General features: G+C 31.5%; 2 protein-coding genes and 1 long non-coding RNA gene across 6 annotated transcripts in view; 1 reads left to right on the forward strand and 2 right to left on the reverse strand.

Moving 5' to 3' along the window:
• Window positions 1-14237, reverse strand: part of LOC148285007 (zwei Ig domain protein zig-8-like) — a 146959-nt gene extending 132722 nt beyond the window's left edge. Inside the window, exon 1 of the mRNA XM_088231344.1 lies at window positions 14104-14237. Within this exon, the coding sequence (XP_088087470.1) occupies window positions 14104-14167 (64 nt within the window). The 5' untranslated portion in view covers window positions 14168-14237. The remainder of the gene's footprint in view (window positions 1-14103) is intronic.
• LOC148285008 (uncharacterized) lies at window positions 5537-8766 on the forward strand. Of its 3 annotated transcripts, none has more exons than XM_088231303.1 (3): window positions 5632-5993; window positions 6113-6279; window positions 7924-8766. In XM_088231303.1, exon 3 carries the CDS (start codon window positions 7987-7989, stop codon window positions 8530-8532), a length of 546 nt encoding a protein of 181 aa, XP_088087429.1. In that variant the 5' UTR covers window positions 5632-5993; window positions 6113-6279; window positions 7924-7986; the 3' UTR covers window positions 8533-8766. The 3 variants fall into 2 exon arrangements, with proteins under 3 accessions (XP_088087437.1, XP_088087429.1, XP_088087448.1); XM_088231311.1 differs by lacking the exon at window positions 7924-8766 and having other exon boundaries at window positions 5537-5993; window positions 6113-6527.
• LOC148285009 (uncharacterized) lies at window positions 8922-13538 on the reverse strand. 2 transcript variants are annotated; one of them, XR_015823187.1, is made up of 4 exons: window positions 13216-13538; window positions 12736-12826; window positions 12057-12089; window positions 8922-11908 (listed from the first exon to the last, which is right to left on the reverse strand). It is a non-coding gene; the product is annotated as an uncharacterized LOC148285009 (long non-coding RNA). The 2 variants fall into 2 exon arrangements; XR_015823185.1 differs by lacking the exon at window positions 12057-12089 and having other exon boundaries at window positions 13216-13533.
• Window positions 14238-16654: the final 2417 nt, after the last annotated feature.

Here is a 16654-nt window from a genome sequence, read left to right on the forward strand (position 1 = left end):
CGTATTACAAATAGAAATATTTCTTTTGTTTTTCTTACCGTACATATTTGTAAAACATTTTTGCACTTTACTATATGCCATTAATGATTTTCACAATATACCTTGTCCTATTTTACCTATTACTTTACTTTAATCTCAGATCTGTAGAAAATCGATAATACTATTTTTTATTAATGAAAATTTTCATCGCTAATTTACATAAAGGAATTCAAACTTCTTTTTATACTTTGCAATCTAATAAATTTATTATGACTTTAGGGGAATTCTAAAATGCCGTGAATACAGATACTTCGAGCGAAGCCAGTGGACGGTACAATTTAAAAACCATTATTCATTCAATTGGAAATTGTGAATAGGATTACAAATTACGATATCTGGCCATCTATTTTATTCTATCTAAATTACGTATAGATTTCAAAATATGCTAATCCTCATTAATGGAAGCGTTTAATTAAGGACTGTATTGAATTAGCATGTAGGAGTTTGAATCAAAAGTTTTACTCTGATTTTGGTCGGAAACCCGCAAAATATTAAAAGAGCTTTTGTTCATAGAATTGTAAACCAGATTTTATGGCGGGGTTGAATTAATTTTAGGAAATCAATTATGTGTTTTCCTGACAAGTAGAAGGGGAATTATGGGCAATTACATGGCCCTTTATTTTCCATTGGAAAACGATAATTATCATTAATTTTGATAGATACTACAACAGAGAACCCTTTTGAAAGGACAATTTTGAAGACTATGCATTTATAAGGCTTAATTATCGGTATTTGATGGTTTAAATTGTCACATAACATACTGCGGATTTACAAAGCCCAAGTACAAATGTCTTTACACTTAAGTTAGATTTCAACTTTATGATTTTCTGGTTAGAATTTTTTTTTCACCCCAAACTACAGTGTTTAATTGCACTACAGAACATCAAGATTTAAAAATAGTATTTTTTTCTTACTGGGAATCGATTTTGGAGCTTTTCGTGCGTAAGTCGGGCGTCTTAGTCATCCACGAAGGTCGCTTTTATTGCAACAGAGATGAAAAACAAATTCTGAAGGTGAAAATTTCACTACATTCCCACAATTAACAATTATAGTTTCAGCTCTTTCTTCAAAAAATCAACTAATAGAATATTTAACGAATGCGGATTTTCAAATTAATAACGAATTTTTAATGTTAAACAGTGTATTAATTTTTTAATTAAAACCACCATTAAGTGATCGGAAACTCTGAAAATGAGTAGACTTCCATATTTCCTTTAGAAAAATGTTCTTCATTTAATTTGTAATTTATGTAAATTGCACGAACAAATTTGAAGCCCTCGTATGTCGTATGTACGCTTTTGTTAAGTAAATATAAGGTGATTTGTGAATTTTTCTATGTCCAAGCAGATGAAGGATACTGTTTCATTTTTGTTTTACAGTCCCAAGGCATCGAAATGCCTTGGGACTGTAAAACAAGGCTTGCTTTTTCCCGATACGTGATCGAAAAAATTGGGAAACGTCTGATTTGGCGATATACGTTATAATATGTTTAAAGTGTCAATCTATCAATAAAATGAAAGGACTTACGGTTTTCTCCCTTTGGCACTAGTTCCAGGATAGCAATCGAGCGATTTTACGAACGGCAATTGCATGAATTGGATGGTTATAGATCGATGTTAAAATATGGATTTTCGTGTTGTTAATTGCAAAGTGTTACAAGGTGTACTGTTGCTTTCTTGACTCGCCGCCAGGAAAGGATGTGACGTCAGGCACTGTGGCAATCAAGACATAGGCCACGGGATGTTTTGCATAGGATGGTTTGACACTTGAATCGAAATATGCATGAATCCGAAACAAGTACTGTTTTAATAAATGTTTTAAAATATTTGTATATAACCACTTACCGACCTTTCTATGTCTTTCGGTTTCAAGACGTACCCGTCTCTTCGTCAGGACACCCATTAAACCAACATGCAAAACCCACTTTACACCTTCGCCATAGTTGTTGCACAAAAATACTCGTATAAAACCAACGCAACATGCATTTTAATAAGCACATGCACTGATAAGGACAAACATGCACTGATTAAATTATGAAAATATTATTTTGTTTGAGAATTTATGAAAAAAGTAGAGGAGATGGAGGGAGGAGGTAAGCTTAATGGGTTTAATAGGGTGATCATTACAGTGCAACATCGTATAAAGGACTATATTGGAAGTTTGTTTGATTATTGATCAAAGGAACATTATTTTTTAAAGCTTTCCTTATGTAAAATATTTCCATTTTATTTACTTTTAACCCTTTATTATTTGTATGTAAGATGTTAACTCCTGACGAAGAGACGGGTACGTCTCAAAACCGGTAGACATAGAAAAGTCAGTAAGTGGTTAAATACAAATATTTAAAAACATTTATTAAAATGTTTCACCACAAAGTTAAAGCTTTAAATATTAATAATAAGTACCGTTCTGTTTATGAAATAGAACCAGAACCCTGAATAAATATTGGTGTTTGCGACTTAATGGTAAATTTCAGTAAAAATACTTTCTTATGTACACAAATCTGCTTCGCAGTGTAGTGGTTAGTGCATCGCCTACCATGTTCAAGTTATTCGGTTCCATTTCTGGCAAATTGGACGTAAAATGTGCTATATTGAAAACTGCAAAATACCTTGAAAATGTTGCTCTTTGTAAACTGTTATAGAATGGCCGATGGAAGGATCATGAACCTGTTTCTCCCAATCGACTAACAAGCTATGGAACTAACATCTTGTATTACCATAAAAAGGGGAAAATACAGGTTGATTAAATACTCAAGTGAACTGACGGTGGTAGGGACATTGAAAGCAGTAAATGTAAACTCCTAATACCGCGAATCTTGTATTTACTTAATTATTATATAGACAGCCTTAACCAATTACAACAGTTATATGAAAAAACATATATACCATAAACTGAACATAAAAGTATTATATATAATTATTTTCAACTATGAAATTAAGGGTAATTTTCTTCTCCGGAAAAACGAGCTTAGAGATTTAGGTGTGATTATGGATGAAAAACTCTTATTTGATTCCCACATTCAGGCGTCCATAAATAAGGCTAACAGAAATCTGAGCTTTATTATACGCACCACTTAACCATTTAAAATAACCGCATCCTTCAAAATCTTTTATAATGCATACGTTAGCAGCCATCTTGAGTTTGCATCTGTTGTTTGGAATCCTCGATATACAATTTTTATATCACAACTATATAAAATTTAGAATAGATTCCTTGAACTTCTGGATCTTAAATCTCTTACATATTTTGACTCGTATGAAGACTCTTCTTCCTTTCATAGTTTAACTTCCCTTACTAAACGTAGAATCATTTCGGATCTGTCTTTCCTCTTCAAAATTTTAAACAATTTTATCGATAGTCCATATCTTTTAAAGCGTATTTCAATCAATTGTCCCGTAAAGTCAACACGCCAAGTTCATTTTTTTTATAATTTATTGTCCAAAAAAAATTATGTTCAAAACTCGTTTATTTATCATAGCTACTCCAAATTTAATTAACTTTGTCCCCATTTAGATATTTTTAATACAAAATTCTGTGACATCAAAAAAAAACTTTTTGAAACACTGTAAAATGAAACATGTGTCCGTGTGTAATAAGTTTATGTTTCTTTAATTATGTTTATCAAAATTTCGAATTGGTCAACTATATTATGAAAATCCCTCTCCTCTACTCCTCCATCTATTTCCTCATCCCTTAATCTTCTTACGAGCTCTTTTTTTTCTCATGTCTTATATAATTTATTATTTTTCTTAACATATTACAACAGAGATGAAGAACATTTGAGTGAAGGTAATATAGAAGTCCCGGCATCTACAGAGCTTATGACCTGTCAATGGCTGGTTTAAGCAGCCACTTTACACACTGTGTAACATTTACCATTCTGCCCATATTTGAACATCTATATTCCTTCAATTCTTTCATCTGTTGATGTTTGTGAAGTTAAAGAGCTGAAACCTTTATTTATGCAGGTGAGATTCATCTAATTGAATTATTTGAATTATATGAATCTTACACAGTGTATAAAGTGACCACTTAAACCACTATTGACAGGTCTTAAGCCCACACATAACTTATATGTTTATATAAACAGCTCCCCAGGGAGTTGAATCCAGTCCTTGTCTACAAAAATTTGGACAAACTCAATATATTATTTTTCTGTTTGCTGTATAACATGTTCTCTCCTTGTATTTGTGAAAAACTTTAACTGGATGTTTGTACTATTTTTTTATATTTTGTATTCTTATATAACAACTGTTGTTTTTCCTTAATAAATAAAAATAAAAATAAAATAATACGTATGTGGCAAAAGCAAACAAGGGCAATAAAATAATAGTATTCAGTATATCGTCAACAACACGATCAACATATAAAACTTCGAGCTAACCCATGCTAATGCCGTCTTCATCCCACAATGTGTTAATGGTGAAGAGATCTACGAAAAGCCGGAAGATGTATCTCAAAGAATTTCAAGTTATGTAACAAATTAACTAATCTACATATCGTACCTTTAGGATGAAAACGACTCAACTCAAAACATTTACTTCTTGGGAAATTGCAAAAGAAGAATGTAAATTGTGACACCTTCGTATTCTTTCGTCGATTATTTTGTATTTTTCAAAATAAGCACCAAATTTTGGATTCAAAATTATACCGAAGGCTTTTAACTGTGAATCTATGAAAAAAAAATTTAATATAAATAAATTATTTTAAGTTTAAACTTAAGACATTTATTGATGGTTCATTATTGGATTGAATAAAAAAAAAAGGCCCTTTGATAGGTGCGAAGGTTTTCACGGTCACTGTTATCAATATGTTTCTTTTTTGGGTGATACCGCGTTTGTTGGATTTTTCCGACGTTTCGGTTACCATTCCAGGTGGCATCTTTACGGTAAATTGATTGTTTTGTGGAAAAAAAGTATGTGTTTAAATTTTTACCGTGTCGCAGTTGGCAGTGGGGACATTTCTATTTGTTTTTGTAGTATGTAGTTCTAGGAACCATGTTAAGTTTCTTTTAAGCCCTTCGTCTTTGTTTATGTTATTAGGATGTCTGTGTATTACAATTGCATATTTTATTATTCGTGCGCTGTAATTACTGAGTTTGTGAAAAATAATTTTTTTTACTCAAACACATACTAGAAGATGGCTCCTGCAATAAATAATATAATTACATATTTTTTATTAAATCTGATCAGGTCACCAAACACGTGTTTTTGTTTATTCACGAAATGACATAAACGTAAATAAGTCACTAAGATTATCAATAATCTATATAATATAATGACATTAGCTTAAATAAGTCACTAAGATTATGGATAAGTTGGAACAAAACAATCACAATGCGAAATTGATCGTTTTAATAATTTAAAAAATAAAGTAAATATGCCATTTGCATAGGAATAAAATCGACTCAACCGGCTTTCAATCACTACGTATTTGTCTGCGTTGCGTCCTTCATACATCAATGTAAACACAGCACTCATTGCGTCGCTTCCTTAAGCTTGGGTTTCCTAGGAAAACGGTGCCGATATCTTAACGGCCGTACGAACGGTGATGCGGTGAACGGCCGCCGAAACGGTGACTACAGAGTGGTTTCCTAGGAAAACGTTGTCATATCTGGCGGCCACGGCAGCTTATCTGTCAAAAATATGCCCTAGAATGCGATCTGTCATATTTGTCGTTATTTATGAATAGTTTGTCACAGTTTTATTTAATTTTAAACATTTTCGAAGGCATGCGACCTTCTCGTGCACGAAAATTGTATTAAAAAAAGAGTCAACTCTTTTTAAGATTTTTAAGACAGTGAATTCAAGGAGAAATACTGTTTTTCGAAGGAAAATATGAGGCGCATAATTACTCTAGTAAAACTCGATTTGGAAGGACACAAACGAGATGAGAAAATACCAGTAGAACTCCAGGGCCTATTTGCTATTCGGTACTGGGGTAGTAATGAGGTATGTAATGAATAATAATTTTGGCAATATGAAAGTATCGTTTCTGTCAATTCATTTGACAATTTTAAATACGTAAATGTTTAATGCCTATAGATATTAACTTTAAATAAATCTTCCAGATTCAAGACGACTCTGCTGATATACACGAATTTAGTCACCAAACTATTTCAACATCAACATCAATTGGCATGAAAAACACCGGACTATATTATAATGAAGCCAGTGTCCAGAACAAATCTAGTTATATCCGGCTTATTTTGTATGAGAGGATTTCTTAAAGTTATAGGTGCAATAGATTTTTTATACAATATTAAATACAATTTTTTACATTTTTCAATTACATATATTTACATTAACGTTTCCCATTACGTAAAAGAAATAAACAATTCTTGTGTACATAATGGGGAGTGACGTCTTATAATAGATTATTTTAGAATAACATAAATAAATTACAAAAAAGATATTAACGATGTTTTCAATCAGTGTTACATAAAGAAGAATTATAGATGTAATTTTTTACTTCTTTCTAAAATATATTGTATTCCTGACTACTTTTTATTATCTTTGTTCATTTCATTAAAGAAAAATATTCCTCTGTAAGTATAATGATGTTGTGCAGTAGTTGTTTTTAATTAATTTAATCCATCACAATAGATCTTCACAGGTTGCAGTGACGTCAGGAGTTTGTATACAAGGCCTACTACACAATATCTTTGATATCCGATAATAATGCTATTAACAAAAAAGGCATTTGAATTGTTTCAAACAGATAAAATATTACTCCCTAGTTTACCTCACCCTTTAGATAATAGTAGAACTTTATTTTTCAAATTTGATCCTGTACTTACATTTAATTAAGTGTGTTTGCAATAATTGGATCAATTCAAAATAATCCTCATTTAAATGATTTCAGTATAATATTAGACGCTCAATTTCAACATTCGAAATTCATTAATGATCTTGAAAAAAAAACCTTGATCAAATTTGGGCACATGATATCATACAAAGTCCTATATCCAAGCAACATTCTAAAACAAAATGTATCCCTAGAGTTAAAAGTTTTTAATGAGAAAACAATTGGTGGGTTTAAAGTGCGTAGCGCCTAAAAATCCAGAACTGTTTGTAGAACCCGAGAGTACTCTAGATTTTAAAAGTATATTTTGTAGATGGTGGAAGATTGTAAATGGGTAAAGTGTATTTGAATTTCAGAGATTCAACAATCTTCACAAGGAACCCATTAGAGAAGATAGTGTAGATCATAAAAATTTTCTAAGAAACATGTCCCTTTGGTTAAAAACTTGGAGACTCTCAATACCTGAGAGTTAGTCTCTAGGTGTACAAAAATTTAAATCCCCCATTACTACATTGGATGCGTTTTCAATGTTGATCCTATATATATTTTCCATGCATAAAGTAGAATATTTACTCTTGAGTAAATTTCAAAACGATAACTTAGAAGCGAGGTTCGGCTGTTATCGTCAAACGAGTGGAGCTTATTATTGTATTATTTATTTGCAAGTCTTAGAGAGTGAGAGAAAGCTTTGATTTAAATGTGCTGTAATATTGCTGGAGTGGAGTGAGGTTTTGGTAGGTATGTGAATATGAGAGTTAGTGTATATGAGTGTGAGGGTGGGTTTGTGGAAAGGGTGAGTGTGTGTTTGATACAAGTGGATAGAAACATCTTAAATTTATAATGTAAAAACAAATATATGATTTATAGTTTATATAATATATGTTTAGTCTCTCTGATTTGATGTTATATGTTAAACTTTTAAATAGTATTCCTTGAGTATGTTGGATTTATAGATAAATATTTGCAATTTGTAAAATATCATAATTACTTATAATCACATCTATATAATAACTAATTTTAGTTTATTTAATCCTGTAATTATTATTATTAATATCATACTAAATGGGATATGATAAGGTTTGCTGACGATATTGCTATGGTTGCTGAAAGTGAAGAAGAACTGCAAGAGCCCTTACAACTATGGAAAGCATTCTTCAAAATAACTACAGTATGAAGATAAATAAAGACAAAACAAAGCTACTGACTGTAGGCCGAATGCAACACCAGATGAGAGTAGTGATGTCGGGAATACCACTAAAGAACACCAAGGAGTTTCTCTACCTCGGGAGCAAAATAACGTGGGACGGTTGGTCTAAGAGCGAGGTCGACAGCCGTATACATCAAGCTAGACTTGCATTTAATAAAAGGTCCAAAATAAAAGAATCAAATAATATAGACCTAAAACTAAGAATACTCCTAATCAAGACCTATTTATGGAGTATCTTGATGTATGGCTGCGAGACATGGTGCGTATCCGAAAGAGATAAACAGAGACTAGAGGCTTTTGAGATGTGGTCCTATAGAAGACTACTAGGAATTTCCTGGAGAGACCACATTACAAATGAGGAGGTTCTCCAAAGAATCGAAGGTGGAAGGCACCTGCTCAGGACCTTGTCCGAAAGGCGAGCGAGATGGATCGGTCATGTAATACGTCAAGAAGGCCTGCATGTGCAATGGAGGGGATGACCGAGGGAACAAATTCTAGGGGATGCCCACGCCAAGAGTACCTGGAGGACCTATTAGAGGACGTGCGCTGCTCATCATATGTTGACTTTAAATGAGCCGCACAAGACAGGGAGGAATGGAGGAGAAGAATGAAAGGAATTGCTGCCAGCCAATCCCAGGATTGAGACCAGAGAAGAAGAAGATCATACTCAAATAATTTTAAAAAATACATTACATAATAATTTATAAAATAAAAGGTGTACGTTTTTGATTAAATAAAAATAATATATGCAATAACTACATTTTTATTTGTAACTGATCTTGGTGCGTTCTATTTCTTCACAAGGCCAATTTCTAGTGTTTTGGTGAACAAATCATGATATCCTGTAAACAGAAATAAGAGAAAGAAATATTTTTTTCTTTTATTTAGGAAACATTGAGTACTATTACATAGTTTTATAGTATGCAAAATTTTATGTAAATTATGTTTTTAATACCTCTTTTGAATATACACATTATTGTTATTCCATTTTGTATTATAATTTTTTATGTATTCTTCTCCTTTTTGTAAATCATGAGAAATGGAGTTTATACTCACATAATATATTCTCTATTGCATAATATTTATGTAAATTTAAGATCATAATGAAAAATTCTCAAACGATAACGATACTAAAACGATTTCTTGTTTAGCATTAGGTCTTATACCCATATATATGTAACTCATATAATATTTGTACTTTTATACAAATATGAACTAAACTTTTCTTTTTTAAATATCTCTTTGTAAAACAAAAGAACCAGAATTCACTTTACTTTATGTTTTCTTTAATATTCATTTATGAACTTGTAAATATTATAGTAATAATTTATACTGGAACATCAGAACTTAATATTGCTTACTATATATAAACTCTACAGATTTCTTCTGAAAAATTACAATCATTATACACTTACTTCTTACAGACACCATAATATATACTTATAACTTTCATATGTAATAATATACATAACTAATTATTCTTTTCTCACTTAAAATTCTTATCAACTTTTTATTTTTTTGTCACATTATGTTTATATCTTTTTAATTTATGAAAACTTAATTGGTCTTTTTATGTTAAAAAATTGTTGTTTTTAATACTTATTTTTTATTTTTTTTAAAAAAGAAATATTTGCGTTCTTATGATTTACCCAAATATTTAATAAAATAAAATAAATAAATAAACTACAAACTGTAAGTTCGAAACCAAAATGTCTTCAGCGTTTAACTAATAATTTATGTACCTCACAACACAGTATTGTATAACTTTTAATTCTTTAGGAATATCATCTGCTCCATATCATACAAGTATATGTCCAACCTCTTTGAATCATAATTAAATTCATTTTATTAGTCTGTCAAAATATAATATAGTATTTTACATAGTAACAACAAATATAAAGAATACATTTGTCATTACAAAGCAGACATTGTTATTAATTCATTATTACTCTATTATAGCTATGTAAGTACTCACCTAGAATTTGCATTCATAACTTACAAACCACAAAACATTGCTTATATTGACAGGCTGGAGAAAGTACAACATATTTTTTAAAACATTTGAATTTCTGATGCTTTCTTACATTTCGTGAGATTACTTAGCATTAGGTCTTATACGCATATATTATATGTAACTCATATAATATTTGTACTTTTATACAAATATGAACCAAACTTTTCTTCTTTAAATATCTCTTTGGAAAACAAAAGAACCAGAATTCACTTTACTTTACGTTTTCTTTAATATACATATATAAACTTGTAATAATTGTAGTAACAATTTATACTGGAACATCAGAACTTAATATTGCTTACTATATATAAACTGTACAGATTTCTTCTGAAAAATTACAATTATTATACACTTACTTCTTACAGACACCATAATATATACTTATAACTTCCATATGTAATAATATACATAACTACAAACTGTAAGTTCGAAACCAAAATGTCTTCAGCGTTTAACTAATAATTTATGTACCCCACAACACAGTATTGTATAACTTTTAACTCTTTAGGAATATCATCTGCTCCCTATCATACAAGTATATATCCAACCTCTTTGAATCATAATTAAATTCATTTTATTAGTCTGTCAAAATATAATATAGTATTTTACATAGTAACAACAAACATAAATAATACATTTGTCATTACAAAGCGGACATTGTAATCAATTCATTATTACTCTATTATAGCTATGTAAGTACTCACCTAGAATTTACATCCATAATTTGGAATCCACAATACATTACTTATATTGACAGGCTGGAGAAAGTACAAAATATTTTTTTAATATATTTGAATTTCTGATGCTCTTTTACATTTCACTTGAAAGACTTTTATTCTTTCTTTTTTCACTGCTGGTTTTATATTTTTAAACTTATTTGAATTACTTTTAGAATAGCATTTAAAAATAATATATTGCTTTTTTTACCATAATATGTTATTATTTTTTTAAGATGTTTTTTTAAATTAACTTAAATTTATTGAAGAAAAGTTTAGTTCATATTTGTATAAAGAACTAATATTTTATGAGTTATATGTATATATATGAGTATAAGACCTAATGCTAAACACGAAATCATTTTAGTATAGCATACTTGAGGATTTTTCATTATAATCCTAAATTTACATAAATATTATGTAATAGAAAATATATTATGTGAGTATAAACTACATTTCTCATGATCTAAAAAACGGAGAAGAATACGTATAAAATTATAATACAAAATGGAATTACAATAATGTGTACATTCATAAGAGGTATTTAAAACATAATTTGCATCCAGGTAAAAATAGTTTGCTCATATTTATTAGTACATTTTTGTTTTTATGATCAGTATTATTCTGGGAAGTGTTCATTTCAGGGGAGTGTCTGCCTTCCTGGAGGTGGATCTGGTGAGTCCGAAGTAAGTACTGCTGTGGGTATGGTGTCATTGGATTTTTCCATCACAATAGTGAAGGTAGATTTCAGAAAGTCTTGTCTCCCGTCTGTTCTACATTGTATGGCGTTCTGGAATGGTCTTCTGTGGCAGTCAGTAAATATAAATACGTGGCTCGTGTTGAGAAGTTCTTTGTGGATAAAAGTTTTCTTTGGACTGTGGTGGATGCCTGGTGTTTGTCTGATGTCTGCGAGTCTGAGTCGTAGGTCGTTGACGAATGTCCCCTTGTCCTTGCATGTTGAGGCAGTGAAGAAATCGCTCGGGAGCCTAGTTATTTCTGCTGGCAAACATTTGAGTTCGACTCGCACAGCAAATCTAGTAGTACTATCGGGAGAGTATCTACCCTCTCACTACTCGTATCTTGATCTGCACTTGGGTGAAAATAATTTTGTAGTATGTACTTATTCTGAAAATAAAATTCACAATGAATATACAGGAAAGTTATTGCAACCTACCTTATGTATCTAAATAAGAACTTATTACTGGTGTTTATGGAGTTGCTATAAAACTAGTTTGAAATTGTCTCAAATATAAATGGGAGCTCATTTACATACCATATTATTTAATTGAATTCGGTGATAAGAATCCTGGAACAAATGTATTAATAAGTCCCAAGTATGTCTACATTTAATCGTTTTTCTGTGCCATAAGTTTACTCATTAAAACAATGTTTTGAGTATGTCCAATGTTTGCAGACAGGCTGGATTTCCTCCCTAGGGAGTTATCTAGTTCTAAATTTGTTGCAACAGAGAGGGAAAACATTTTCGAGAAGGGAATATGGAAGTCTAGGCACTTACAGGGCTTATGCTCTGTCATAGGCTGGTTTAAGTAGGCATTTTACACATTGTAACATTCTCCATTCTGCCTATGTTTTAACATCACATTTCCTCAACTCTTCCATCTGTTTTCTTTTGTGAAGTCAAAAAGCTGAAACTTTTATCATTTGGGTGAGATTTATTCGCCTGAACCAATTCACCTACGACGCAAATTCAGTATTCCCTTCTCAAAAATGTTTTCCCTCTCAGTTGTAACAAAAATTGTTTATATTGGTGACTACTCTTTGGTGTTTGTAGCTTTTTAGAATAAATAAATGTAATAATTAATGCAGAAAAAATATTATAGTAATGTTCATACAAGAATTACATTGGTATACTTATTTGTATCCATCGACAAATTTGTTGTATTCATTTCATGTTCAAAGGGCATATTTTATTTAAAATTCATCAAACTTACTCTGTTAAGATTATGTTCCAGGCATTTTTCTTGGCTCTTTAATATTCATGGAGAACTCCTTATTTTAAATCACACCCATGTGACTTTTAATCTGAAATGTTGTGTGTTATTTCATAAAATGTCAACTTCAAAATAGGTTAGGATTTGGTAAGGTAACCTAATAAAAAGTTTGATAATGCCCTTACAAGACAAAATGCGTCACATTTTACACCCTTGTAAATAAAAAAAATAAAAGGATAATTGAATCCAATAAGAGCATTTTACTTAGGATACCTTACGAAATTTTAATATAGAATTCAACCAATTATCTGCAGACACAATAAATAGGTTAGGATTCCTTGGAATAAACAATGTTATAATAAATGTTTTGAATTAGAAAAATAACATTATGATAGATGCTTAGCTTTTTTCTTGTAGCTTATAAACATTTGCTCTGTTATTTTTATATGATTCTATTGTTATTTACATTTTAGTACATACCTGATATTTCAAGCGTTGTCCCGATATTTCTTCACGAACTTTGTTTCAACTCGACTTTTTAATAGTCTTTGCCCTTCCATTACATAAATCGTCATGATTTTTACAAAATTAATCAATATTTCGTCATTTTCAACATTCCGCACCACGTTTGCACTCATTTTGACAGCTAAACGGTCACCGCATCGCGACAAAAACCGTTCGAAAGCAGTTCGCACCGCTGTGACGGCCGTCCTGCAAATGGCGGCACCGTTGCCTCGACGTTACGTTCACGGTCAACGCTCTCTAGGAAACCAGCGCCATTGATTTACATAGTCAACGTTTTAATGACGTCATCCGCCGTCCCGTGACGGCCGCTTTGTGACGGTACCGCTGTCTTAGGAAACCATAGCTTTACTGACACGGAATCTAAATTCGCTGAGAAACAAAGAGACCGATGTAACTGTTTTGTCCTATTCCCACTCAGATGTTGCGTTTTTTTCAATAGAATAGAAAGATAGATAACTCTTTTTTTTAAAGGTTCGATTTTATGGACATCGGGGCGTAAAAACAAAAGTTGCTCTTAGAAAGTTTGATAAATAGCAGATGTTTAACTTCTAGTGACACGGTCGAAAAAAAACAGAAAGAAATCAACCGTTTATTAGTGCTAAAAATTTTGCTTTCGCAATATGCGGATCTAAAGAGGCCACAATACCTCTTTCTATGCGTTTATTTATAGACCGGAAACTGAAACGTTAGACTGATCATCATACTTTACATGTAACAAAAATGATCTAGATACTCTACAATTCGTGTATCAACGCAATGCCCCATGTTCCACTGGAAATGATGAAGACGAAGATGATAAATCTTACCCTTCAAAACTAAAATTGAATGTAAAATATCACTTACCGTGTGTTAACTGACACACTGTGAAGCGGGTGAGGAGATAGGTGAGAATCAGGTGGACCTTCATGGCTGAGTGAAGGAAACCGTCACGTAATACGGAAGTGTGACGTCACTAGAGAGAGGCAACACGCCTTTTGGATCATCTTCCCTTAATGGCGCTTTTTCTGAAAAAAAAAGAAATCGGTAAATATTAGTATGTTACTTCTTCCCAAATTTTCGCATTTTTCTTATTTTGAGTCTCTTCGTCAGGATTCATACTACATAACATGTAAATAATAAAAAAACCGTTTCTTTTACCATCACAACAGAAAGTGTACATAGCATATTTTGATTAGGTTTTTCAGTTGTATGTTTTTTTTAATTACGTATTTTTATTTTTCTTAATAATGCTTTTCATAATTAAATACAAAAAAATCTTTCTTAGGACAGGCTGAGCTATGTAAAATCGAGTGCTTAGACATAATAGCGAGCGTTATGCAGCGCGGCGCGGGCGCGGTGAGTTCAAACATATGGTAACAAGAGAAGTGTCCATAGTGACCACTAATAAACAAATAATAGTATTAAGAAAACTTAACTTGCACAAACCACCATTGGAAACCACTATCAGTTCTGAAAGTTATACTTATTTAATGTTTTTTAAGGATTTGCGCCGTGCCTGAACATCACATAATATGGAATACCAACAACAAAAGGATGTCAAAACACTATAAATGGAGAACATGAAAGAGATCGTTCTGTTTTCCACGCCCACGACCTCCGATCTCATATGTGACATACCATTGTGAATTCTGTGAAAAATAATTATCTTGTTAATTATCCTAATTGCGTATCACTTAATAAGTAAAACATATTATTTAAAACTGTGAATATTTTGTTAATTATCTCTGATTATTAAGTAAGTCTTCTTTGTTTATTCTCGAATGTAAAACATTTCAAAAAAGAATCCTCGTGTTAAGTGTCCTCGGCACGGGTAACCCCAGTGAGGTCAAATTATTTTTAATATTAATTATGAATGAATAACTAGATTTAAAAGAGAAAAAAAAATCTAATTTCATTGCAACAGAGAGGGGAATATTTTTGAGAAGAGAATATGGGAGTATAGGCACTTACAATGCTAATGACCTGTCATTGGCTAGTTTAAGTGACCACTTTACACACTGTGTAACATTCACCATTCTACCTACGTTTAAACATTTTCTTTCCCTCAACTTTTTCATCGGTTGACTTTTGCGACGTACAAGAGCAACCTTTATCATATGAACATATAACAACAGACATGATGAACATTTTAGAGAAGGTAATACAGAAGTCTAGACATCTACAAGGCTTATGACCTGTCAATAGCTGGTTTAAGTCTGCAAGCATTTGGACATACTCAAAACATTGTTGGAAAAAATAGCAAGAAGCTTAAAAAGCATCTGAATGGTTGAGCTTAAGGAGAAAAGCGAAGTTAGACAATTTCAATCAATAGGTAATTAAACATTGTTTTTCTATCACTCTCTCGCAAATGCCTCCCTGTACTATGCAAAAAATTCAACTGCACATACTTATTTAACCTTGGCTGGCTGTTTTTTGCACTCCAAAACCGAACCGATTTGGTTATTTTTTTTATGAAAAAATATTCAAACAAAATTTTCTGTGTTGTTCTTTTTCCGTTTTTTTAAATTATTCATCATATTTGCATACCGTACGTCCGAAGGCGGCAGATAAAACTGGGCCTTTTTCATTTTTGGGTTGGTGATCTTAGCTCCCATAAGAAACAATTTATAAAAAAAAAAAACAAAACTACAGAAACACGGTGGTGGTAAATATCTATAGTCTGCATAAAAATCATTGGTATGGTGACATAATTCAGGGAGAAAATGCTGGAATATTTTTGTATAAAGAAGAGTGAGATCACGTTTTCTTTTAAGATTCAAAATAAGCTTGTGATATAAAAAACTGTTTTATTGTTTGAATCAGCATTCGTTTCTGCATTCACGTCTGGAAAACCCAATCATATACGACTACTCACTGAATGATGAAATATTATCAGCTGTGTCTAGTATACGAGATTATGGTATTATACTTGACACTTAACTTTCTTTTATAATTCATATTGAATATGTTATCAATAAATCCTTAAAACTTGGATTTATTAACAGAAGCACAACTGACTTCAAAAATATCAATACCCTTAAAACTCTCTTCGGTTCCCTAGTTTGCCCGCACCTAGACTATTCTTCTGTTATCTGGTATATTATGATTTTCACATAAAGAATGTTGAATTAGTTTCACATCGATTTTTGAAAAAGATAGGCTAGAGGTTGGGCCTTATCCAGAGACCAATATACGTATAATGAGTTAGCAACTAGCTTAAATTTATCTTCTCTTTAAGACAGTGGAAAAAAATCAGACCTTCTAGTCCTTTTTAAAATTCTCAACTCACTTTTTGATGTGCCCGAACTACTGATCTCAATAAAATTAAATATTCCAAATAGAAACCTCAGACAACACTAACTCTTTCATACCGATAACCATAGAACTAACTATGGTTTTCATTTCTCTATGCCCA

This window comes from Micrasema longulum, unplaced genomic scaffold (assembly GCF_059751315.1).
Source record: "Micrasema longulum isolate JH-2025_06_02 unplaced genomic scaffold, ASM5975131v1 h1tg000069l, whole genome shotgun sequence".
NCBI classification, from domain to species: Eukaryota; Metazoa; Arthropoda; class Insecta; order Trichoptera; family Brachycentridae; genus Micrasema; species Micrasema longulum.

What these genes read in the sequence shown, in the direction of transcription:
- LOC148285008 (XM_088231303.1), top strand. Translation starts at nt 7,987, where the DNA reads ATGGAAAGCATTCTTCAAAATAACTACAGTATGAAGATAAATAAAGAC.